Source organism: Musa acuminata, chromosome BXJ3-2 (genome assembly GCF_036884655.1).
Source record: "Musa acuminata AAA Group cultivar baxijiao chromosome BXJ3-2, Cavendish_Baxijiao_AAA, whole genome shotgun sequence".
Lineage (NCBI taxonomy): Eukaryota > Viridiplantae > Streptophyta > Magnoliopsida > Zingiberales > Musaceae > Musa > Musa acuminata.
In genome coordinates this window covers 33874821-33901517 of record NC_088350.1, presented here as the reverse complement: position 1 = coordinate 33901517, position 26697 = coordinate 33874821, and the positions used below count along the sequence as shown (strand labels likewise).

The window sequence follows — 26697 nt, the reverse complement described above, 5'->3', positions numbered from 1 at the left end:
GATTGAACTAATATTTGATCGGATATATATGTTAATATCGATTAGTTTGACTCTTAGTGAATAAAAAAAAGGAAGAGTCATAAATATAATTGAAAAGCTTAAATTTTGACTATATTAACTCAAACTCATCATTAATGAATTTCTAACATAAATTTTAAATATTTCTCTTTGAAATCTTTCATACTTAAATTCCTTAAGGATTTGATTTCAGAAATCTAAAAAATACTTGCACCCATATATCTATCTATATTATGTTAATAATAAGATGCATGCATAGTTATATTAATGATTAGAAAGAAAGAGAAAGTACAATTGTCACTTCTTTTTCTTCCTGCGAGATGAGGAGGGCTCGAGTTGGATCGAATAGGCGCAGTGCCAAATAGTTTGCTCTGACTGACTGACTGACTTATCGCCGACACCAACCACTATAACAGTTGCTCTGCATCAAGCAAAAAGTCAAATCCTTGACTCTCTTCTCGTCGAGCAAGATGGTAATAAGAAGCCGAGTTCAATGCATAACGTTGCACAAGGCACAGCCATCAGTTGATGTGCTGCGGACGGAGCCCGCCACATTGAATGACACCAATATCTATCCTCTCCGCAGCTGGTTTTCCCTCGGAACCTTCATCATCCTCAACCCAACAACTTGCCCAAAACATAAACATCGGCGCAGACTTGCCCATCAATCTTCGTCTTGCGTGTGGGATACCTCTTCTCTTGTCCACGAGGAGATAACTCTCGCGTCCCTTTCCTCGATGTTGTTCTCTCCCAATCAGCGCTTTGACTGCCTCTTAAGTCTTCTTCTTATTTACAGTCCTGATTGAATTCAATGAGAGAAGCACCATGTGAAGGGCCCACAGGAAGTGTTTCCTTGAGCTCCCTCTCTCTTTATGGGACACGACACGGCAACAACTTCAATCATGACAACACAAAGAACAATAGAATAAGCCAATAAATCACACACCAATTGCTTGATCATAATGCTATGCACAGCTTGCAAGCCCTTCACAAAGCAACAATTACGTACAACAAAAGGAACAAGTATAGCGAATGATGTGAACGTAGAGCAGGTGGTGCCGGCAGCTGTACAGGTCCGTGGAATCATATGGCAACCTGTCTGTCTTCAAGCCTTGGCAGGCTCTGGCGCAGGCTCCGGCGGAGCCACTGCCTCTTCGGCAGGAGCAGGCGGAGCTGGGGCCTCCTCCGCCTTCTCGGCCTCCTCTTTCTTGGTCTCCTCCGCGCCATCGGGAGTGATCTCCTTGCTGGTGGTCTCGACGGCGGCGGCCGGTTCCGGTTCCGGTTCCGGTTCCGGTTCCGGTTCGGCTTCGGCGGGGAGCAAGGTGGAGACCTTCTCGAAGATGAAGATGACAGGACCGGAGACGAGGGCGGGGCCATGCTTGCTTGCTGCCTCGCTTACCGGCTTGGAGCCAGGGAATTCTACGTGGATCGATATGTGTCTCATGATCACCTTTGGCAAACTATAGATTACGAAGGGAGACAGACAGACAGAGATTATTACCGATCTTCACTAGTTCCTCGATGAACTTGATGACAACAGCTGATTTCTTCTTCAGTCCCGACTCTGTAGGCTGCTTCACCAAAGTCTATGATCATAGAAAGTTATTAAGTTAGCTGAATTCCACGGGATGGATCTGCAACTATTTTTCTCTGGTGAAGAGGGGAAGATGGACCTTGATCTCAACAGCAGAGGCTTCATAGATCTCTACGACTTTGGGCTGGAGGTCTGCCTTCTTCTCCTCCAACTCCTTGGTGATCTCCTCCTGTGACAACCCGAAGAGTATGTATATATGACAAGGAAGAAGAGGTAGAAGAAGATGAAGCCCAAAGCCCCCACCTTGGATTCATCGAAGGACTTGCATGTCTCAGCTGCAGCAGCCTTCTTGCCGTTCCGGTCAAAGACCTTCTTGATCTTTGGAAGGACCTTCGTCTTCCAGTAGTTAACCATATCTCCCTCTCTCTCTCTCTCTCTCTCTCTCTCTCTCTCTCTGCTTGTTTGCCTGATCACCAAGTTACAAAATGCCAGGGAAATATAAGATGACCAGCCACCAAAACACCATCAATGTGTCAGTACAATTACGTCGAAGCCCTTCCGGCTCAAGGCAAAATAACAGCTCTTGATCATCAATCTCACGCATCGGACGGGGGAGGACGAGTGCTGGTGGGGGCACGTAAAGGGTACTTAGGTCATTGCGATGACTCGATGGCGTGCACGTCAATTACGGAGGGAGGAGAGCGGAAACGCGCGACAGCTGGCGGCGGAAAGCGATACGCTGGTTTGTGGGTCCCGCCGCCGGGGCTGGTGGCGCGATGGCCACTTGCTGCGCCACGTGGCCGCGCTCACGCGGGACCCTGCCACCTTCCCCTTATTTTATACCTACGTGAAATAAATATCTCACAGGGTCATAAAACCACGAGATTGCCATTGGAGCGCATTGGATCCAATAACCCGGCATGCAATCGGACAAACTCGATCGGATCCCGAAAGGGGATCCGGTTTGTCCTCCGGATCGGTTAGCCTGATAAGCTTCGGTTTGGCATCAGATAGAACCCGATAACTTCCGGTTACGTTGCTACGGTCGGGGGGGTGAGCGACCCCAAGTGCGTCATGGAGAAGAAGATCTACCAGAGCGACGTCGACGAGGTGCATCACCGCCTCCTGCCCAAGAAGGTCCTCGACAAGCCAGTATTCGAGGGCATGATGACCGCCGCGGAGAGAGCGCAGATGAGGGAGAAGGGAGGCCTCAAACTGAAGGTTCTCGACCAACTGGGGAGGGAGTACAACGTCGTCCTCTTCGGCAGGGACTACTTCAAGCTGGTGAGCAACAATGGGTTCAAGGTCGGCCATTATCTTCATATCTGGGCCTTCCGAGTGGGTCGGAGAAGAGAAAGCACCGCCGATGGAGGAGGAGGAGGACGAGGTGGCGTTGATTCTTCCGAGTTTGATGGGCATGGAGTCAAGTTCTATTGAGTGGTTTACGTCACATGGAAACCACATACGGGAGACATGTTGTATACATTCTTCTCTCTCTCTCTCTCTCTCTCTCTGATGTGTTTATAGTCTTTTATCATACAGTAAATTCTACGTGATTCTATCAAACACCAACTTAGTCTTGTAATGAATGCTCTTGTAACATAACACACACAGAAATTTGATTCAATGTAGAATTATATATCCTATGATATAGTCATCTTAAATAGTATTTTTTTGTCTAAAATTTTTATTTTTAAAAAAAAAATAAAAAAAATAATATTTTGTTATTACATTAAATTATATATATATATATATATATCAATTATACCGTTATATACTAACCAAATCGAATGTCACTGTCTCAACAAAGGCATGCATGAGTCACTTCCAAGACAAAAAAAGGCATCATCACTACTCAGCTCGTTGATAGCATTCTGTCCAAATCAACTTAACTACGAGCGGGTATTTAACGTCAACATCAGTTAATTAATTTTCTCTTCTCGCCACGTTAAATACGATTCCACGCGAAGCGCACGTGTGCCGACATGGGAACCAGGTGTCGATCGGAGATCGGCAAGCACGGACACGGATGCAGGTGGCCTCCATCGATCCCATCACCTCTCACCCCAATTACCGCGCCTCCTTAGCCCGTTTTATCTCGTCGGCCGCCACGTGGTCCGTTCCCATGCGGTGCAAGTTCGGGTCCGCGTCGGACCCTTTTGTCGACCCAACCGCCATGCTTTCAATTATTGTCCGCCCAATACTTTTTGTGTCCACCGTATCCGATCATCTCGAAACCCACTACCACTGTTCTCGGATCCGAATCCAAGTGCTCCAAACCCTCCGCTGGCTGACCCGTATTGGGCGGACGCCCCAAAGTGGAGTTCCCAATAGCGACCATCGCATGATCAGATCGACGGCTGTGACGCCGCCCCCTATCGTCTCCACCCCAAAAGTGGGTCCCGGCCACGAAAAGTTTCGTGAAGGATCCACTCCTACGCGCGAAATATACATCTCTGATACAGTCGGAGATTCCAGTCAATGTTCAGGTACGAAAGCGGGTGACCGAAAAGCAGTGGGAAAAGTAATTTTGGGACGACTGTTGGGGCAGGGACGCTGCCATAAACTGCCAACGTCGTATCTGACCGTTAAATCTCCGCCCTTCCTCCCTTATCGTAGCCCACCCCATCTCCGCCTCCTCTCACTATCCTTCGCGTTGCTTCTATCTCTCTACCTCCTCTGCTCCTCCTCCTCATCGACCTCCTCCTCCCCCTCCTCTCCTGCCTCTCTTATCTTTAATGGCGGCTTCCTCCTCTCTTTCTCAGGCGTAACTCCATTCACCGATTGATACGACCTCTTTTGCATCAGCAGAACGAACGCTTCTCTCGTGGTAAGTCCTGTTGGATTCCCAGATATCTCTGCTCTGTAATGTTTTCCTGAGACCGGATAGTTCCAAGCTTATTTTAATGGGTTGTCATGCAATAGCTTATCTTCTTGAAACCCAACTTGATGTGTTAAGGGTGATGGATGAGTGTATGTACGGTTCACAGATAAGTGGAAGCGAGCGGGGCGGCGGTCCCCCATGGCACCCAAGGGCGCTCGAGGCAAGGGAAAGGGCGAGAAGAAGAAGAAAGATGAGAAAGGTAAGCTTTTACCGCCGCTAAAGAGCAAAACCTGACCCATTCACTTGCCGTCATTGGTTTCATGCTTGTTCCGATGACTGACCACTGGCTGTTGCTGTGCCAGTTCTGCCTCTGGCTGTGGACATCACAGTGAAGCTCCCCGATGAGTCTCATGTCGTCCTAAAGGTCTGTGTATGCCCTTCTCACCACCTTCTCTAGTCTATGTTTTCTTTCAGTAAGAGGATGAAATGGAACAGTATGAAAGGTTCATCGTGTATGAACTGTCATGGAGTGTGTTAATCCGTGGAAGGACACAAGTACTAGTAGTCGAGCTGATGGTTACTCTCAGCTTCACTGGACCAATAGAATAATAGATCCCACCTCATTGTCGTCGAGATATGAGGTATCAACACCAGTGATAAAGGGAACATTTACTGACGGAGCATTTATTATTAGCATTTATGCAACTGAGTGGTTCACTTCAGTGCCCTTTTCTGAAGACTGGCACAACTCATTGGGACCATATTGCATCGTGTCAGCTAAGGTTGAGGTACCATATAGCAAGAGGTTAATTCATGGAAATTAACTTGTACAGATAAATAATGTCGTCACCATCATCACTGCAGCAATCAAAATTGGTTGCTCTTTTGGTTGCGTATGGTCCTTCTTCGTCTCTGCCATGGAAAACACCCTGCAACCTCTCGTGGCTTATTTGCAGGGAATATCCACTGACAGGATCATCGACGTACGGCGGCTGCTGTGTGTTAACACCTCGACATGTAACTTCACCAACTACTCCTTGTGCCATGAGGTAAGAGCTTCTCATCTTCCCAACTCGTTTTCTTGTGATCTGTTGATTCATTCTTCTTGTTTGCTAGACATTGGTAGTAAATGCAAAGCCAAAGATGTGGATGTGGGTTTTGGTTGGGTTACTGCCTTTCCAGAGTCGTGCTTGGATAGTCCATCCATCTTTCCACTTCGATAGGGACCTTAAAAGGAAGAACAGTAGTTAGACGGAAAACTCGACAAGCATCAGTTTTCACATAGAAGGAAGAAAAAAGATTGTCCTGTAGCTCATCAAGTTGTGCAGATAATTGGTTGCATTTTTCATAAGCTAGACATGCTTTGGTGGGACTTCAACCACAGGGCCAGTTAGATTTGCTGAACTCATGATCAAACTATTCCATCTCTTAGCATGAGTTGCTATCATTTATGTTTTTTTTTCTTCTTCACAAAATATTCATCACTGACTTATCCACCAAAAACTTCAATCGAAAATTCAAATACTTAAGCTATCAGGAAAATATATGGTTTATGGATTTGGATGCAAAGTAGATGAGAACATAGGAAATGGTGAATAGAAATCCATGCGCATCTCGTGGCTCATGTGGAACACATGAGGTGGGAAGTCTTTGCATGGACATCTGACCTAGAATTGGATATGAGGTGGGATGGACGCTTGGGGTCCAAATTGTTTCCATCATCCCATCATAGAAAGTGAAAGGCATAAAAAGAGTTTTATTTTTTGGAACAAAAAAATAATATTAAAAGAGTTGATTTGTGCATAATATCAGAAATGGATTACTGTCACAAAAAAAATATTAAATATTAATTATAGCTTCTTAATATATATTTATTTATGCTGTTTCTGTCCAAGATATATATGACACAGAAAAAAAAGAAATGCTTTAAGATAATGGACATAATTTCGAATTACTGAAGTGATAATAATTGGTCTTATTATGTCCTTTATTTCAGGTCAGAGGAGCGAGGCTGAAGGATTCTGTGGATGTTACGGCACTTAAGCCATGCACTCTTACGTTGGTCGAAGGTAAGAAATAATACAATTGGAATATAAATATAAGTAGATTTGGTGTATTTGGTTGCAATTAAAGTCATGAAAAGTGTTTTTTGATCAAGTGAATTTTTAAAAATATTTTTTAAATGCCTGTTGTAATTAAAAGAAGAAAAAAAAAAGCGTTCGGAAAGTAAAAACGTTTTCTAAAACTAAATGCTATTTAGAAAAACAGTCTTTTTTGATGCAGAAAACTGTTTTTTTTATTTTGCTTTTATTACTGGCGATTATAAGAGGAAAATATCTAATTACGAGCGCGATGATGGGCAGAGGACTACGACGAGGAACGAGCGTTGGCGCACGTGCGGCGCCTCCTCGACCTACTCTGCTCCACCACCTGCTTCGGCCCCTCGCCGCCGGCGACGCCGCCGCCCAAGGATGCCCCCCCGGCCGTCGCGGCGGCCGCTAAGGACGGGAAGAAGAGCGGTGGAGAGAGCGGAAGCCGCAAGGCCCCGCCGGATCCGCAACGCCAGGCGCAGTCGCCGACGTCCCCGACCAAGGATTTGCCGGCCGACCTGGAGGCGGAGATGAGCGGCGCGTGCCCTCGGCTCGGCGCCTTTTACGAGTTCTTCTCCCTCGCCAATCTCACCCCTCCCATCCAGTGTGAGTCCAATCCTCCCCCCGCCCCTCTCTTTCCCAATTCGCATGTTCTTGTCGAGAATCAAGCAAAAACCGTTCTTTTCGTCTGTTTTCTTGATCAATTTGCCCGTTGCAGTCATACGGCGAACAACGAATCTCCGGCAGGACGAGCGTCCGTCCGATGATCATATCTTCTTCCTCGAAGTACGTCTTGTTTAATTCTTCTTAAGTTATATCTATGAATTACTATTTGCTAATTATCTGTTTTGATCGACATTGGATGTAAAATTAAAGGTGAAGCTGTGTAATGGAAAGCTTGTGATCGTCGAGGCATGCGCCAGGGGATTTTACAGTCTCGGGAAGCAACGCGTGCTGTGCCACAATCTTGTTGATCTCCTGAGACATCTCAGCAGAGCATTTGATAACGTCAATAACTCATTTCTTTACTATTTATTTGTGTTCTTTATTACATTACTCTTTAACTTATCTTTTACCGTACATTTCATGGTACTGCATAGAATTATATGTTACGCCAGTGATGTTTGCCTCTAACGAGATTCTTTTCTTGAATTCTGTGCTGTTTACAGGCTTACGAATATCTCATGAAAGCCTTCATGGAACGAAATAAGGTAACTTTTTCATGTTATTTATTATAGTGGATACAAGAACTTCTAAGAGGTCACTGATTGGTTAATTATTCCTGTTCTTTGCTTGATTAATTCTTATTACCTTCTTTGCTGGGAAGTGGATATATGTAACTTACGGATGTTTCTTGCCAAAAGATCGTTGATGTCAAAAATCAATCTAATTCTTTGTCCTATAACAGCTTGCTTCAACAACCCTATATATCTTCCTCATTCTTGATACGACGTCTATTGTCATATGTATCTTTACCAATTAAATGAATCTTACACAATGTCCAAGTTATAATATGACAGAATTTTGTATATTAAAGCACTTCGTTAATTCGTTTTTAGTCTTTCCATGTATAGGATGCACGTAGTAAGTATATGTTTGAAACCTTTTTATTTTGTAAAGAAAATTAATTAAAGAAAAGAAGAAAGTTGTGTCCATGAGCTGCTCATCAGTTATTTCAGCCTTTTTTTATTTTTCCACAATGTGTCACATCGTTTTTTTTCAACATCTTAAATCTGGGGCAGGTGTACTTTTTTCTTTGCTTAAGTCTCTTACCATTTATGTTACTTTTGGATTGATAATTCATAATTTCCTTCAGTTCTAGCTATTTGCCTGTTGAATGTACTAATTCCTCAAACAATTAAGAGCACATTCCTATTTGCAGTTTGGAAATCTGCCATATGGATTTCGTGCAAACACATGGCTTGTGCCTCCAGTTGCTGCTCAGTCACCATCCATATTTCCTTCCCTTCCTGCTGAGGATGAAACATGGGGAGGCAATGGAGGTGGTTGGGGTAGGGATGGAAAAAGTGATATGGTGCCTTGGGCAAATGAGTTCCTTTCCCTTAAGTCCATGCCCTGTAAAACTGCAGAAGAAAGACAAATCCGTGACAGGAGAGCTTTCCTGCTTCATAGCCTGTTTGTCGATGTTGCAATATTAAGAGCCATCGCAGCTGTAAAGCAAGCTATGGAGAAAAAACATGATGCACTTCCAGTAGGGTCAGAAAACATCCTGCACTTTGAGACAGTAGGGGATTTTAGCATCACTGTCACCAAAGATGTTTCAGATGCAAAATGCAAGGTTGATACAAAGATTGATGGAAGTAAAACAACAGGAATTGATGCCAAACATCTTGTCGAGAGGAACTTGCTAAAAGGAATCACTGCAGATGAAAATACAGCAGCTCATGTAAGAGAATATAATTGTATCTTGGCAATGTTTTACAATTTTTGATAGCTAATTCAGTGAAACAAATTTGTGGGCTTTCATCTGCAGGATATTGCCACTTTAGGGGTTGTTAATGTGCGTTACTGTGGTTACATTGCTGTTGTGAAAGTCAACCATCATGAGAAAAGCGAAGAGCATTTACCTTTGCAAGGTGTTGATATCAAAGATCACCCTGAAGGGGGCGCAAATGCTTTTAACATCAACAGGTGCTTGTTAGTTTATAGGCATATTTCTTCATGCTCTCAGTTTATCATATAAAATAATTTTAAATTCTTCAATCTGTTGAAGCTATTATTCATTATTTCAGTCTGAGAATGCTTCTTCACAAAAACCATACATCAAGAGAGAAAAGTACATATAATAGTTTACAGAATTCAAAGCCTGAGGAACTCTCAGCAGCACAAGCCTTTGTGGAGAAATTATTGTCAGACAGCCTAGTGAACCTTGAGGAAGAGAAAGCTGAATGCAATGTCTCTATGAGATGGGAATTAGGAGCTTGTTGGATACAGCATTTGCAGGATCAGAATACTGGTGAGAAAGACAAGAAACAGGCTGGTGAAAAAGATAAAAAACAAACCGGTGAAAAGACTAAAAGTGAGACAAGAGTCGAAGGCCTTGGGAAGCCTCTTAAAATTCTTAAAAACCACAAAAAGAAACCAGATTTTGATGAAGAAAAGATTTCAACAGTTGACAGGAAATCATCTGATGAGACGCCTGGAGGAATGAAAGATGTGAAGTTGCCATTTGAGGAACCAAAGGTTGAAACCACAGCAACAGAGGATGCTTGCAAGCTCAAAGATTTGCTACCTGAACCTGCATATACACGGTTGCAAGAATCTAAAACTGGACTTCATATGAAGGTATGCTGAACAGAAAATTGGGGTAGATTTGTTTAGTTCCACTATGTTTTCCTGAAATCCAGAACATATATACACATAATTAATTAACGTGTTATAAAAATTTCATATGAAGATTATATCTGATATTTGAGACCGAGTTGATTGCTGCTTTTCCTCTTGAACAATGAGTTCTTAGATACATTATGATAACACAAAAGCTTTTCAAGTTAAATTACTGATGCATCTTTTTCCACGTAATTCCTTTTTGTATCTTCATGCAGAATCTTTGTGACAATAGTCCAATATGGCATTTTGACTTGCCACTGAAAAGTAGAGGTGCATGCACTTTCCAACATTAACCTCATTAACTTATTTGTTTCACTAAATATGCCAAGAGAGAAACATGAAATATTTTTATCTTGTAATATAATCTTGATTACATTAGCTTATGCATTCTTGACTGAGTTTTCATCTTTTCAGCTTGATTTTGATAAAGTAATTCTATTTAGAGGTCAATGCACATGAAATGACTAATATAACCTCATTCTGAAGTTCAAAAGCTGCCGTATATAGAATTGTATGTTTGCCTAACAAAGATATCATCCAGTCATCCATCAAATATATTGTATTTCTTTTCTAATCTGAAATTCCTCTCAAATGGTAGTTCAGGGCCACTGGTCAGAGTATGTATTCGTTGATGTTCGGGTTTTAGTTTGTAGGTTACCCTTGAACTAAATGCTGTTGTATGAGGATGCACTTATTTGTGACTAATGTTTCTTATGCTCCCCCACTCTTGAGATAGTAGTATAATCATTCGCTAGCCACATTGGAGAAAATAAATTTAAAATGGGGGAAGGCTTTGAGCTGGCAAACATTTGGTTGTTTGATAGATAAAACAGGACATAGATTGAAGAAAGTACAGAAGAAAAAAAGAACTGTGGGAGATGTTTGATTATGTAGAAACCTAAGTTGATGAAGTTTGAGAAATCCAACTCCAACATTGGATGGAACTTGAAACCTAGACCAGATTACTGGCACAAGAAGGATTCACAACTTAAGTTCACTTGCTTCATTTTACTAGTTAGGTCAGTTTTGGTATGAATCATTTATTGATATGATCAGTGTTACATTCATTTAGCTATATTTAATGTTGTCAGAATTTTATGATTCAGTGATCTGGTTCTTGTGGTCTAAGTTAATATGACTCCACACGATTGTGATCCTACTTTGGCACAAAATTTCATGGGATAACAAAAGATTAATTTAGATGTCAAGCTCCATCTCAAGTGATGAACTTTATATTGATCAATTAAGTATAACAATTTTTTTTCCATATCCTTCCCAAGTTCCAGAACAGGTTTATGAAGGTCTCAAAGAAATTTGGTTAGTTTTTTTAAAATAAGAAAATTAAAATTTACCAGTTTTGAAGCTAAAGTTGGACTTTACATTTGTTGGTTAATTTTGTAGAAATGGAATTTGTGTCTTATTTTAATTGCTAGACATGGTGTTTTATATTTTCATCTAATTCATTTTTATGTTGTTTTCTTGATTTCTACACTGTCAATGTTGAAGATTTTGAAATAAATTTAGAGAAAATATTACTTTCTATGATTTCATATGGTGATAAGAACATCATGATTTTTTGTCTGCCCAATGTACATGTAAATCAGGCAACCATTAAGTGGTCATAATCTTTCCTTTTAGAATAGTTCAATCTGAAGTGAAGTTTTAGAGGGTATGTCCTATAGGGTGAGAACATTCCAGATGATAACAGCTTCTCTTAACTTTGAGGCCAGAATGTACAGAAATTGGTGTCATGTAAGGAAATTAAACTATGTTTTTTTCTATTTTGGTTGCCGATAGTGTTTTAGGTGGAATCTGCTTGCCATTTGTATGTGCATGCATATGTAAGTTGACTGTTTCCTTGGGCATGGACATGACTTGAGGTGAATTGAAATAGAAGAATTTTGCTGCCTCTTGGTTTTTGTGTTCTAGTCCTTAACATTGCGTTTCTTTCACTCTTTTTCTTTGTGAATATTTCACTGTTCTTCTATTCTAGTAGTTCCTTTTTCACTCTTCTAAAAGTCCTTGCTGACTTTATTTTCTATTGAACAAATAGTTATTGTTTAAACCTGTTCTTGTCTCCTAAAAGATGCTGCTACATATGTATCTGTCATGTTCTATACCGTTGCTGCATAATTATAGTCGTTTTCATCTCTCACGTCTTTCCTAATAACACCATTATCCTATCTTCTTTTGATTAAATTTGATTATATGAGTTATATCTATGACAACAGTTCAACATATATCTTTCTATTAAGTTCTATATTTCTCTTCTATTTCTAAAAGTATGTTATAGCAGACATATACTTTCAGAGACTTAATTGCTGATAGAGGAAAGTCCACCAAGGTAGTACATTAGCGCCAACTCATTCCTTGATTACTTTTAGCTGGCAAATGCTACTCATCCAGTACACGAACTAAAGAACATATAAAGGAAAAAAGTTAACATGGTATAGCAAATCTTACAGTCAAATGATCGATAACTTCTTTATTTGCTAAGTTGGAAAGGTAGAACAGGTGTTAATCGGACGTTGGATTCTTAACTAATGGTCATATTTGAAACTGAAAAGATGTCATGTGCACATGATGGAACTAACTTCCTTACTAGAAACACTTGGTCATTTGACTCGAGTTCTACAAAGTCACAATCCATTTTTGAGACTTAAAATTGGTTTTCAGTGGCTACTGCTGACCTTTGAAAATTATAGACTAAGCTAACATGATTTCTTTGAAGTTCTAGAAGAAGTTGCACCATTTCTAAGCTATACTTATGTGGCGAAAGTTTCTATAATATTATCTTTTAATATTTAGCATACATGATACTATTTATGTTCTATCAATCTAAGAAATTTCCATATCATACGATGCTTAGTATAAGGATGAGAATATAATTTATTTTCATTATCAGTCTCCACAGGAATTAACTGAGATGGCATTGAGATATTATGATGAGGTTGCTCTTCCGAAGTTGGTAGGCCTGAATATTATTTGCTTATACCTAATTTATCAAATAGTGCCATTTTTTTTTATCAAATGACTATTCTGATGAGTTTAAATTATACCTTGACATGTATTCAGGTCTCAGACTTTGGTTCATTGGAACTTTCACCTGTTGATGGTCGTACTTTGACTGATTTTATGCATACTAGAGGCCTAAGAATGCATTCTCTTGGGCGAGTTGTAAGTCAACCATTTTCTCTCGTTATCAATTTGAAAACGGTTTAATATATATTAATTTCAAGATGTATTCTAGTAATATATGATTAATTGCACTATTCTGATCAATATATCAGGTCAAGCTTTCAGAGAAGCTGTCCCATGTACAGTCACTCTGTATTCATGAGATGATAGTAAGAGCATTTAAGCATGTCGTACGAGCTGTAATTGCTGCTGTATCTGACACCAGAGATTTGTCAATATCAATAGCTGCAACTCTTAACTTGCTCCTTGGGCTTCCTGATTCTGGTGTTTCACATTCTTCTGTCCCTGTGCATACCCTTGTCTGGAGATGGCTCGAAGTATTTTTGAAAAAACGATATGACTGGGAACTCTCAGTTTCAAGCTACTTTGATATAAGAAAGTATGCTATCCTGAGAGGACTGTGCCATAAGGTAATAGTCTTTATCTTTTCAAAACATGTGTGTGGCCTTTGATTTTTCTTTGAGCTCACATGTTTATTTCTTTTAGGCGGGAATTGAATTGGCACCCAAAGACTTTGATATGGATTCAGCTTTTCCCTTTGACAAATTGGACATCATCAGCCTTGTACCTGTGCACAAGGTAAAAAACAAAAAGAAAGTTTTGTAGGAATTCTGTTCGCTGCAGTCAAGGATCTTATTTCTTCTAAATATTTTGTAGCAAGTTGCATGCTCATCTGCAGATGGACGACAACTACTGGAATCTTCAAAGACGGCTCTTGATAAGGGTAAACTTGAAGATGCAGTTAGCTATGGGACAAAGGTAGATGCATATACAGGTTATCCTGCATCTTAAATCCTTTTCATTTTCCCTTTCATTTCCTTTGATAACAAAGTTGTATTTGGTTCAGGCTCTGGCAAAATTAATCACAGTCTGTGGCCCATATCATCGGATGACTGCTGGAGCCTACAGTCTTTTAGCTGTTGTTCTCTACCATACCGGAGACTTTAATCAGGTAGCTTTTAGACATTCATGTCACCGAAGGCCATGATTATTATAATTTGGAGTATTTTGCAGTTTGTCGTGTGGTTCTACCACTATGAATAAAAAATTGTCAACTAGAATTGTGAGAAATTTCATGAATGTACAACTAATATTTTGTTTGGTATTTAATCTATTTCCATCTATTGTTTGCTGTGAGCTCTGTGAATCTCAACAAATCTTATAGATAGATCATAGTGCAATATCTCACTACAGCATTTGTGTGTCTATTATTTGCTGTCCTCTTTTAATTAAATATGGCCAACTTTTAACTAAATATCTCAATTTTGTTCATAGCTTTTGAAAAGATTTGGATCAGTCTATACATCACGAACATTTTTGTTCTATAATTTCTGACTTGGTTGAATATCATGGTATATATGTAAATTTTACAGATTCCTTATCATTTAAACTGTAAAACTTTGAATGTGAAGGGTGACTTTTGAGATTTTTCTATTATGACTTTCGAACTTGTTCTGTTGTCTTTCATTGGGATTACAATGACATTTGATATGTTTAGGCCACAACTTATCAGCAAAAGGCATTGGACATTAATGAGAGGGAGCTTGGCTTGGATCATCCAGATACAATGAAGAGCTATGGTGATCTAGCTGTATTTTACTATAGACTTCAGCATACTGAATTGGCTCTAAAGTAAGTTCAATACCCAATTGTCCTAGTCCACCTTTATGTGGGAATGCTTTCTTTTGATGGATCTGATCTCTTACTTTATTATATACAGAATATACTGTATTTTATTCTTATTATAACTTGAAATTAAGTATTAAAATCTTGGTCTGGTACCAATACCAATCATCGGTCAGACTACCAAGCCGTTTCATGAGTTGGTATGGCTTAGTAACGGTCAATATTGAGTGGGAAGGAAGGCCGTGGAGATGTGAGGATTCACATACCAATATTGACTAAATAGGGTGGAACTGAGGTCACAGGAGGTGATGGAGAGGAGGGAGGCATTGTGTGCCTGTGATCACAAGAAGGGTTGCCAAGGTGGCAGAAAGGGCAGGGGAGCAAGGTGGTATTGGTGTGATTGACATTATATATGACAGTATAGTTGTAGGCAGTGTAGACCATACCAACAGTTTCTGACGGTGGCAGAGGTGGTGGAGGCATAGCATAGGACATGGGGTATCATTTTTATTAGGCGAAGACCAAGTCATAGGGGCTCATGGTGTTGTTGGCAGAGTGGATGGGGGCTAGAGTGATGAAGTGGTTGATAAGTAACAAGCAAAATCAGGAAAATGATGGAGAGTATAGATAACTGGGTGGTAAGCTCATTATTTTTAAGATAATAAGATGATATGCCTGTTATAATAACCGGGCGATAAGCTGGTATGAACATGAACTTGACAAAATTGCTTGGTCCATGTATTGGTCAACCATAGGACCTGTAAATACTAGTGAACACCAATTTAAGTTGCCGAACCCCAAATTCTTGGTTAAAATACTAATACTTTATCTCATGATGTATAATTGCAAATTTGCAATGACTGAAAAGTAAGACTTTTGGCAGTAACTGTCGAAACTTTTTTAATAGACTCTTTTCGGTGGTAACTGTTGAAGCTTTTCAACTAGATTTTTAAATTTAATATTGTTTGCATGGAATAATTCTGATCTACATAAAGATAGAAACATCAGTCTCAATCCTTAAATTAGACATGCTTTTACTTTCATTCATAATATATAGTATGGCCAAGCACTACAACGTAAAAAAGAAATTGATGCCAGAAGCTATTCAATAATATGTTTTCTAAAAATGGCAATGGAATGTTTATGATATGAAGGAGTCTATTAATTAGTTCATGTTGACTAGTATACAGAATTTGATATAACCATAAAATGGCAGCAAAGGATTAAGAAAGTTATGCTTTGTGGCTTCAGATAAGGTGAAGCATTTGCTGCCATAGTTCTTGAAAACTTCAGGCTCCATTTCTTTTCTTATTCTTTATAAGGCCAAAGAATGGGTGGATGAATTAATGATTAGATTTTAGATTCTCCAGTGCATTGTGACCTTCAAATGAATGAGACTATGCACTGTGTAATTTTGTTGGTTTTCATGAGAAAGCAGATACCTCCATTTATATCAGAGTTATATCATGAAGTACAATAGCCAGCATCCTAGAAGGAGAATGAGTAGATCCTTTGTCATCAGTTTGCCTTCCTTATCAAAACCTCATAGAGTAGATAAATTTCATAATTTTCCTGGGTGAGAGAAAAATATTATGCAAATTAGGTAAAACTACATTTGTAAGATGACATTCCAGGATTTAATTCATATTTGCCCACACCAAGGATGCAACTTAACATGAAAGCCATATTGGTAAATACCGATCAGTACAGACCAGTTCGGGTGCAGTTGCATTCCTTGATTTATTTGAATACCTAAAACTTAAGTGCATATAAAGATTGAGGAACAAAATATTAGAAGTTACTAAGCTTATTTTCCAGGTTATTTGCTATTTAATTTTGACATCATGCCAGAAGTAATAGGACATCACCATGCCTCCATGAGATGTTGATTATGATTTTTCATAATTTATTTTTGTTGATTGTTAATCAGGTATGTGAAGCGTGCATTATATCTTTTGCATCTTACTTGTGGGCCATCTCATCCAAACACAGCTGCTACATATATCAATGTGGCCATGATGGAGGAAGGCCTAGGAAATGTACATGTGGCACTTAGATATCTTCATAAAGCTTTGAAATGCAATCAGAGGTTACTTGGCCCAGATCACATTCAGGTTTGTTTTGTTCTCAAATTTTTTTTTTCTGTTCTTGTTTCTCTTAACTCTTTAAGATACTTCTTTTCAAGCTATATTGTGGCTATTGGTTATAAATTCTAAATATTGAGATAGAAGCACATGTAGTTTAAGTTGACTGGTGACTGCACACCTTCTAAGGTATTAATTTATTTTTGTAGTCATTCAGTTCCAATAAAGTTTTTCTTATGATGCCCTACAAGTTAGTTATCCAATAGTGAAGATCGAATTGATCCCAAAAAATTTAACACTTAGATTAATTAGGTTTAGATCAAGTCTAGAAAACACTAGACTAAAATTTCTATTTTTTCTGTATTTTTGGATATTTTCCATGTCTAATTTGAGTAATACTGTTTTTTCTATTGTTATTATTTTCAGATTAAATACATTAGAATATAAATAAATAACTTTCTAACAATTTTACATATATTTTAAGTAGTTTAGGATTTTATAATGTTTTATTAATTGTTGGTTGATATTTAGAACATATAGATTTTAGTTTAGGCATAACAGATAACAACTCAATAAAAAATTAATTGTATGTAGTTACAAATTGGAATAGTTAAAATTAATGGGTTTAAGAGTGACTATCAATCTCACCAAGACCAAGATTATTTCTTGGTCAATTATTCTCAATAAAATTTAGGCATGTGATCTTTTGGTTATAATATCAAGAGTATTAAGAATAAATAACTTATAGTTTTCTTTATTACATTAATGGTTAGACTGCAGCAAGTTACCATGCCATAGCTATTGCACTCTCCTTGATGGAAGCATATCCTTTGAGTGTTCAACATGAGCAAACAACACTGCAAATACTTCGAGCAAAGCTTGGCCCTGATGACTTGCGTACTCAGGTAATTTACATGCATCGTTGTCTGGAGAGACATGAGGACATCTTTCTTTCTGTTCTGTTCTTCTAATTCTGCATGTCAATCTCTTGTCACTGGAAGTTGTTTGATTTTTGCAGGATGCTGCTGCCTGGCTTGAGTACTTTGAGTCAAAGGCTCTTGAACAGCAAGAAGCTGCTCGAAATGGTACACGTAAGCCTGATGCATCTATCGCCAGCAAAGGCCACCTAAGGTAAAGCAACAAATGCAGTGATTAGATCAATATGGTTTAGTATATAGCTACTATAAGCATGAGTCCTCTGTATATTCTCATATACCTGCTCCACATAGTAACATTCTCATGAATTGAATGTAATTTTTTCATGAACTAGATACACCAGACCAGGTTTTTCTTACTTTTTTACTTCTAATAAAGTGATGGAATCATGTGCTAGTGTGTATTCTGCTTGGCAGTGTCTCCGATCTCCTTGATTACATCAATCCCATCCAAGATGGTAAAGGAAGAGATGCTGACTCTGTGAAGAAAAAGAACTTGGGTTTAAAGGTACATTGAGCCTTCATCTTGTTTATTATCTCCCAAGAATCTAAACATGGATTTTACATGTTGTCATATTGGCCAACATGTACAATGTAAGCTTGGTACCTGCATGAGGTTTCATACCATGTTGAGGGCATGCCGACAATATGTTGTCTTGGTCAAGAACCTGAGTATCCATGCCTGTCAACACGTAGGATTCTGTTGCACTTGCCACATGTAAAATCTCAAATCTTGAATCTAAGTTCAGGATAAGTTGAATAAGTCTCAAAGGCAATACTAATAGAGTTAATGATTTCATTCTTTGGCTGTGAATCAGGTTGAATAATCTTTAGTTTAACAAAATGACCTAAGGTATAATATGCAAGTAAGAAGTCAGTTGCTAAACATAATTTGGAATCCGAATTTCAGATTGTACTTGACTTGTACACTTATCTTTTGCTGTCTGCTACCAAACACGCTAGTATAGGCATATTTTCATTTTACCATGCCTGTCCTATGCCTGAACATCAAGAAGAAACTGTAAACTTCTGCATTTCTAGATAGCCTTTATCCTATTATTTGAAAGATAATCCAATTGAACATGGAAAACAGAAATAGATATTCCATTTTCCCACAATTTTTTTTCTGCATCTGGATAAGTGAAATACCCATGCTTTAGTATTAGCAAAAGTATGTTTGAGAAGCATGTCTTGCATCTAGAATCCAGATAATCTTTATGAGCTATAATGTTCTGATTAACTCATCTCAAGGGTCTTATTGTTTTGGCTTACTAGCACCCAATTTTCTCAAAGTTGTTTTGGCTATTATTTATGTCTTGAAAGTTCTAAAATCACTTTAATTGTTAACTAAGGCAACATGAATAAACTAAACCATATTAACCAGAACCATATGTGTTCTTTAGTTAAGCATCTATTCCAGATTATACATAATCTCATACATAATGTTGGATGAAATCTTTTGGTGAAACTTTTTGCTTAAAACTGAATCACTTATGGGTTTGTCTACTCATATGTTGTTCACCAGTAGCTTTTATCTCTAAAATAAGATATACATAAAAATAAATTTCAACAGAAAGAAATTCTCGGATGAATCAGATAACCTATAAATGGACCCATCGGTAATGCTTATTGGTTCCTTGTTATATGTGTTTTTTCAAATTATGTCTAACCTTTACATATCCTGTTTAGAAGAAGGTTGACTTTCTATATATGTGAATTTGAAGGTACTTGAACTGTTTTCATTGGAGACTTTCAATTGGTACACCTTTTATTCCAGAACTCATTGTTGTACTGATTCAGGTCAAAGTGCAGTCTTCTCAGAACCTGATTGTGGCTGATTCACATGCTACAATTTCAGATAGAACGAAAAAAGTGGATAGTGCCAGCAATACCCAAGATGATAAAAACACAATTGATCCAGGTGTTGAGGTTAAACATGAAGAAGTTGTTGAAAAGCAGCCAGCAGTTTCTCAACAATCTGAGGGAACAACAGAGCATAAGCTTCCTTCTGATGATGAAGATGGAAGGGACATAAATACAGAAATAGAAGATGGTTGGCAACCTGTTCAAAAGCAAAGGTTGGGTGGAGGTTCAAGCCAGCGAATCAAGCAGCGGCGTACAAGTACTTGGAAGACCTACAATTATCAGATGAATGATGTTCCTGGTGAAACTGCTCAATCTAAGCCAAGGTTTTCTTATTTAAATAACCGCTATTATGTTCTGAAGAAAAGAACTGTAGTTCCTGGAAGCTTCAGTGATAATCTTAACATGAAAATCCAGTCACCAGGCACCAAATTTGGTCGGAGAGTATACAGAGCTGTGACTTACCGAGTCAAGTCAGTGCCTTCATCTACCAATCAGGAGATCACTGATAACTATAGGAATGCTGCTGAAAGAATGGCTCCCTCCGTAGATGGTCAGGCACCCTATTTACATCATGACAATGAGGTATTAAAGGATCAGAAGTACCGAACAGGTGATGTTTCTGAGCCGCATAATCATTTGGTTGTTGGTCTTACAAATTCTCCATCATACAAAGATGTAGCTTTAGCGCCTCCAGGAACAATTGCCAAGGTTCAGAGTCTAAAGTCCCTAGAGGATACGCCATTGAAACAAGAGATATATACTGGAAAACATGTTTCAGAATTAAGGGACTCATTTGTGAATGAGAAACATGCAGAAAATGCTGCTGAGTTGACTCAGATATCTGATATAGCCCAAGAAAATGACTCTCCCCAGGATGTGGTATTAGACTTGGGGACCAAAGCTGAAATTAAAGGAGAAGGAGAGGGGGTTTGTGAATTGGAAAGTCCACTAGAACCATTAGCTTCAGATTTAGAATTGTCATCTAGCGGTAGCATGCCCATCAAGAGTAGTTTTGACAATAATATACTTTGTAATGAGGTTCAAGAGGTTGAACAGAATGACAGTCATGATCCAAATTTGTCTGAAAATACATCTGACATAGTTACACTTACACTTGAGTGCTTAACCACTAAACAAAGCAAAGAAGAAAATCATGAGGAAGTCTTGTGTAGCAATGTTCATGTCGGTTCATCCTCCAGCATCCACCAAGAGGATCTCCAAAAGGTTGACATCTCTGAGAAAACTTTTAGTGATGATCCAATGGTAAAATTACCATCTAGTGACAGTGATATCAGAGAGCTCCCTGCTAAGAAGTTGTCTGCCTCTGCTGCACCATTTAATCCATCCCTTCCTGTAGTAATTAATCCTCTTCCTGTAAGTGTTGGCCTTCCTCCTAGTGGTGTGATTCCTACAATTACGCCTTGGCAATTGAGTGCTACTCTTCATGCTGCACCAACGGCTGTAATGCCAGCCGTGCCTCCTATTTGTACCTCACCTCTTCATCCTTTTGCATCTTCATCCAGGTCTCCCAACATCCTACATCCTTTGCCATTTATTTACCCACCATATACCCGTCCTCAAATTATGCCCAATACCACTTTTGCTATGAACAGCAACATGTTTCACGGAAACCATTATCCATGGCAATGCAACATCGGTCCAAATGCACCTGACTTTGTTGCAGCATCAGTATGGCCTGTTTGTCATCCAGTGGATTTTTCTTCTTTCTCACCTGTGTTAAGTCCGATTTCTGAATCCACGGTGGAATCGACTATGACATCTGATGTAAGTAATGGTATGAGCTTAACCCCTCTGTTGAGCATCAATATTGAAGAAGGAACAAAAACCGACGAGAATAATGAGAAATCACAGGTTATAGACACTGGAAAATCACTGGATGGGAAATTGTCAGAGAAACAGGAAGCTGAAGAATCTCAGAGTAGTAATACAAAAACTACCGAATTGGAATCTGAGACAGATTTCAGAGAAGATGCACAGCCTAGTGGTGAAAAACATGTTCATGAAAGTAGCCAAAAGTACGAGGGTGAGGGGAGCCTTGGCATATACATCAAGGGTAGAAGTCGTCGTAAACAGACACTAAGGCTGCCTATAAGTTTGCTCAAGAGGCCATATGGATCACAGTCATTTAAAGTTGTTTATAGCAAAGTAGTAAGAGGAAGTGATGTAAGACCAGCAAATGCATCTTCCAATATAGATGCTAATGTCAGTTAGTTGCAAGAAAGAGAATATTGTGACTTCAATTAGCAGGAAGGCAAGATGTTTTCATTTGTCAACTTTTACATCCAGGCGGACATGACTCGACGTTTGGAAAACATGCACTTCAGTTTTATTGCTATTTTACGGGGCAAGGGATCTTTTATAAAGAATTCAAACCAAATTCTGATATATTGGACATTCAGAAATGTAAGTGATGCTATCTCTTTGTTGTCCAAGCTAGGCAATTAGTTATTAATTTGCTTCATATATGTTATGGCAGCTATGATGATTTTCTGCTAATTGCATTTACTTAACCAGAATTATAGTTTCTATAAAGTTTAGAAACTAATGATGATTACTTTATTGGATTTTATGTTGATAATCGGTTTACCATTCCATTCTGACTACATAGAGGACTTAAGTGAGTAAGCTGTTTGCATAATACTTCTTAACCACCATGAGAACCAATTATTACTTACACATGGATATTTGCATGAAGGTTTCAAAGAAAATGTGCCAGATGTAGAGGTAAGCAGAGTGGGAGACATGGTGGAGACCAAAAGAAACAAAACTGGGAGGGAAGGAAAACATAGATCATGCTGCAAGAACATTAAACAACATTCATGAAAAGGTTGAAGAAATGGTAGGAACAGTGATAATCACATTCTAAATCGATGCCAAAAGAATAAAATCATAAGGAGATTGTTTCTTAGTGCTGGTAAAGAAATGCTTACAAATGGTATTTCATGCCTGCTACATACAACATGTAGCCCTCAAAATGATCTGGGAACTTAAGGGTTCCTTGGAATCAAGGGTAAAGGGTAAAAGGTGACAACCAAGTGATAAACTCAGATAGTAGTCATGGAAACTAGGGCCTCATATTAATCAGTCTCGATTGTCAACTCTTGCTGTGTTACTTCAGAATAGAAAGGAGATCTTGTTACCCTCTAATTCTAGTGACTGTTTCTTTCGTGATATCTGTATTATTATCTATTGATTGCATGGTCCATATATCATAGTTAGCTAGTGTAGGTTTTTCTTGGGTTTTTTTAGAGCATAATTCTCTTACTCAAGTGCTGTATAAGGATAGACAACTGTTCCAATGGTAAGTTGCTGGTAGCATGAATAGAAAATATTGGTTGAAATTTGGTTAAAGTGGTTCAAACATTTCCCAAGAAGATTGTTAGATGCATTGACAAGGAGCAAACTTAGATTAGAGATGGTGTGGCACACACACACACACACAGGAGGGCTTGATTAGAAACAGTATGAAAGTCTCGATAGTTTGCAACTTTGCATTACTGAAGATTTCCCACAGATAGATATATGGTTAAACATTGTAAAATAAACCATTTGTCTTACCAATTTTGTTGGGAGTACTATGCTCTATTTGTTCTCATTTTAAAAAAAAATTAAAAGAAATTTCATTGCATGAAATGGCATACAAAAATAAAATTTCTGTTTTACATCATAAATCCTAACTTGTTTCCTTCAGATATTTCTTTTATATTCCGATCTATCCATTTTGCACCACAGAATGAGGACATCCATTTGAGCAGCCTTTGTCTTGATAAGTTTAATTTAGGGCTAGCCATTCTCATCAACTGCACATGAGTGTCAGATATCATGGATGACCTCTAATCTTGATTATCAGATTGGATATCCATGTTTAGTTTCCAGTTTCTCTAACCACCAAGTTTCTAATGCAAATTCCAGGGTTTGACTTGCTAATCCAATGCAACCAAATTCCTTTTGCTTAGCTCTTTAGGTTAATGTCTGTTGCTTTTGATCTAATCTATAATTCAATGGCACACATGTATCTCTATCCTCATTGGAAATCTAGCCCACCAAGAATTACCAGTTCAAGCTGCAAAAGACAAAGTATATGCAGAACCACCTATACCAGGTAGTAAATTTCAAAACTGATTGTACTGCTCAATATATGAGATATACCATGCAAGGACCATCGTGCCATGCTGACTGGTGGTATCGATCCATGGGTGGACCAGTATGTACGATGTGCCGGTGCACACTGATTTTTCAAAAAGCTAAAAAATAGCCAAAAAAATTAAAAAATTATTTTTTAGGATTTTTTCCTAATCTATTGGTATATATATTGTATTTAGATAAGAATAAAGTGTATATAAACCATAAATAAATAGGTTATAAGGAGGAAACATTGAATTTATTCTTTCGGATCCATCGAGGAACAACTTTGTTGCACGGGAAGAAGTTGCTTCCATTGATCTTGAATCAACCGATTTGGCATTTTAATCACAAGTAAGAGTGTGAGAATGTGTGTGAGAATGAGAGAGTAAATGAGAGTGAGCGAAAGAGGTGGGAGGGAAGGAGATTTAAAGCCTCAAAAGAGGCCCCAACAGTCAATTTGATCATTGGGCTCACGCTAGACCCGATTTGGATCAGTATCGAGAATGAGAGTGAGCATAAGAGGTAGGAGGGAAGGGGATTTAAAGCCCTAAAAGAGGCCCTAATAATCAATTTGATCATTGAGGTTAAACTAGACCCGATTTGGATGTATCTATCAAATTTTGATTGGTACCAACCCGTATTGACCAATACAAGACAAGTTTCAACCATATCGGCTGATACATACCCTGTATCAAGGTTTTTAATTTTGTACTGTACCAATGTACCAAGCTTTGCTCGATATGATACGGTATGATATACGGTATGATATACCGAGCGGTATGCCATGGCGTACTGAGCGGTACACCTTTCTTTTAAAAAGAAATCATCTCGCATGTGAGTGAGGATGGTTTCTTTTTTAAAGAAGAAGAAACCATCACCTCCTTTCCATCTCGAGAGACAAAAAGGGGGTGATGGCGGAGCGGGTGAGGATGCGACAGGTCGCCTCCGTCCCCAGCTCGAACTCATCCCCCGTGAGGCACTCCACAATGTTCCCACAGCAATCGGATCCGGTCGGGATCTAGCCCAGGGCGAGCTCATCTTCCACTCCCCCGTTGCTGCCGCCTTCAGCAGCGACTGTGAGGAAGAAGACCAAGATGACGGCGAGAGCGAGAAGGGGAAGCAACAGTCCAACTTGGGCTAGGATCCCTTCCTTCGCCGTTGACTGCGACCTCCCCAACCACAACGGCCACGATCCCTCCGCCCCCTACCACATTTCGCCTGACAAAGCGAGGACCTGCCCTCTATAGTGTTTCCCCCGACGAAGCGAGGACCCTCCCCCTACCGTGTTCCGTTCGACGAAGCGCTTCTTCGTGTCTCGCCATGTCCAACTCTCTTCTCAGTCATGCCTTCTCCGTCGTACGAGTGCCACAGCCTCGTCTTCCTCATTGTCGTGCTCCTTGTCATGTTCGCCGGTTGATACCGCCCGGTAGCAGGTAGTCCGCGAGTCAGTCAATTGGCGGACCGGTACTTACCACCCGTACTGGGCGATACGATTCGAGAATTGAATCCCTGCCCTGTATCAACCACTATGAGGCCATATTTCAGTTTATCGCTCAAAATGTACTAGTCCATGTAATGGTCGATCGATATATACCATCCATTTCATATCATTTTGTGCTATACGTCAAACCTTGATACCATGTATATGGGCTGATATTTGCATAGAATCAATTGGATTTTGGCTAGCATGTGAATGTATAGCTGTATCTTGCTGGTTAATTTGTTTAACCAGTGAGAGTTAAGTGAAAGAAATGTTAAACTTTGATTATATATTATGTGACTTGACCTAGGACCATTTCTACTCAGTACTAAAGTTTACAGCACATTTTCTTGAAACTCAGATCTGTCCTTTTAACTTCAATAACACCGCTAAATTGACAGCTTTAACATTTATGAATGATCATTGTATAACCAATTTTTCTTTAAGATATCATTACAATGGTTTTATTTTTGTCACTGTCCATCCGCGAAATAGACAGCTTTAACATTTATGTTGCCCTACATCTGCTCGGCACATGGTTGGGTTTTTAACTTGCAAATGAAACTCATAAGGGCTAATGTTTGTGAAGATCTTATTTTGTGTGTGGTTCATCATTGCTATCTGGATAGATGCTTGTCATTTGTCATCTTCATTAAATCTTGGCAGCAGAACTTCTTTGGATATATCACAGGGTTAAATCAGTGTTTACCACTGAATAGAGGGATTGAAACTTGAAAGCAAGGTTCGTCGTACCGTAGCATAGCGCTCGGTACAGGTGTTCCATATCAATCCGATATGAGACCGGTATGGATGGTACATACTAGTATATCAGTATGTCCCATTGTACCATATGTTGGTACATCGGTACGACTCAATATATATTGTAAGATGAACCATGCTTGAAACGATTACCTTTTTTGCATGATTCATTAATTCAACCTTTTGTTTGCATTTTTTTCCGGTCAGCCTATTGAAGATCTTCATTTTCTTAGCAGGTTTGCAGTATATGTTCTTGAGGTTCATGGAGAATACAATGTCCAAGCCTTGAGATAACTGGAATAGTTTAGAATTTTTGACCAGAATTATGTAGAATCAGGTTGGAGATATTAGCCATCTTTTTTTTCTTCATTGGATAGACAAATATGAGGATCTTTTCTCTTCAGTTTTTTTTGTTCTCAAGGATTCTATTATTAGCTTTTGCATAAGCCATAATGTTGTAAGTTTTGGGATTTTGTGAATCTCGAGTTTCCTGCCCATCAAAATAATTTTGCACATTCTAAATATAATGTTACAGTTTTGGGGGTTTCAGTACCCAGTGGGAATTCATTTCATGTTTACAAAACTGAAATAATTTGATCCTTTATTAGGATGTCTCTCTTTTTATTTGTTTCTGTTGTAATGTTAAAGAACATTGCTTTAGCTTCATTAGCTGAGTTCCATAATCTGATCGCCGCTCTTGTGGTATCGTGAGTAGGGAGCATGTAACTTGTTTTGATATGCATCAAGGAACTTGCTACTCTTTTACTGGATAGGATTCTGAAATGA

The 26697-nt window shown here is 39.0% G+C and overlaps 2 protein-coding genes across 3 annotated transcripts; one reads left to right on the top strand and one right to left on the bottom strand.

Moving 5' to 3' along the window:
- Positions 1-944: 944 nt before the first annotated feature.
- On the bottom strand, positions 945-2026 carry LOC103976474 (plasma membrane-associated cation-binding protein 1-like). The gene is made up of 4 exons (XM_009391681.3): positions 1856-2026; positions 1692-1781; positions 1520-1604; positions 945-1437 (listed from the first exon to the last, which is right to left on the bottom strand). The coding sequence occupies exons 1-4, from the start codon at positions 1964-1966 to the stop codon at positions 1124-1126; spliced, it is 600 nt and encodes a 199-aa protein (XP_009389956.2). The 5' UTR covers positions 1967-2026; the 3' UTR covers positions 945-1123.
- Positions 2027-4174: 2148 nt separating this feature from the next.
- On the top strand, positions 4175-26478 carry LOC135631688 (protein REDUCED CHLOROPLAST COVERAGE 1-like). 2 transcript variants are annotated; one of them, XM_065139458.1, is made up of 25 exons: positions 4177-4382; positions 4543-4635; positions 4739-4800; positions 5333-5425; positions 6373-6445; positions 6740-7072; positions 7185-7252; positions 7343-7474; positions 7636-7677; positions 8349-8873; positions 8961-9118; positions 9220-9772; positions 12723-12785; positions 12893-12994; positions 13108-13425; positions 13502-13594; positions 13673-13774; positions 13863-13967; positions 14514-14647; positions 16572-16755; positions 17499-17630; positions 17744-17856; positions 18078-18168; positions 19461-21950; positions 26148-26478. In XM_065139458.1, the coding sequence occupies exons 2-24, from the start codon at positions 4575-4577 to the stop codon at positions 21756-21758; spliced, it is 5835 nt and encodes a 1944-aa protein (XP_064995530.1). In that variant the 5' UTR covers positions 4177-4382; positions 4543-4574; the 3' UTR covers positions 21759-21950; positions 26148-26478. The 2 variants fall into 2 exon arrangements, with proteins under 2 accessions (XP_064995531.1, XP_064995530.1); XM_065139459.1 differs by lacking the exon at positions 26148-26478 and having other exon boundaries at positions 4175-4382; positions 19385-19642.
- Positions 26479-26697: the final 219 nt, after the last annotated feature.

Coding starts and splice junctions, on each gene's coding strand:
- LOC135631688 (XM_065139458.1), top strand. CDS start 4,575: ATGGCACCCAAGGGCGCTCGAGGCAAGGGAAAGGGCGAGAAGAAGAAG. Junction 7,253..7,342: donor ATCATATCTTCTTCCTCGAA/GTACGTCTTGTT, acceptor GTAAAATTAAAG/GTGAAGCTGTGTAATGGAAA. Junction 12,786..12,892: donor AGGTTGCTCTTCCGAAGTTG/GTAGGCCTGAAT, acceptor ACATGTATTCAG/GTCTCAGACTTTGGTTCATT.
- LOC103976474 (XM_009391681.3), bottom strand. CDS start 1,966: ATGGTTAACTACTGGAAGACGAAGGTCCTTCCAAAGATCAAGAAGGTC. Junction 1,782..1,855: donor AGTCCTTCGATGAATCCAAG/GTGGGGGCTTTG, acceptor GGGTTGTCACAG/GAGGAGATCACCAAGGAGTT. Junction 1,438..1,519: donor CGAGGAACTAGTGAAGATCG/GTAATAATCTCT, acceptor CGATCCACGTAG/AATTCCCTGGCTCCAAGCCG.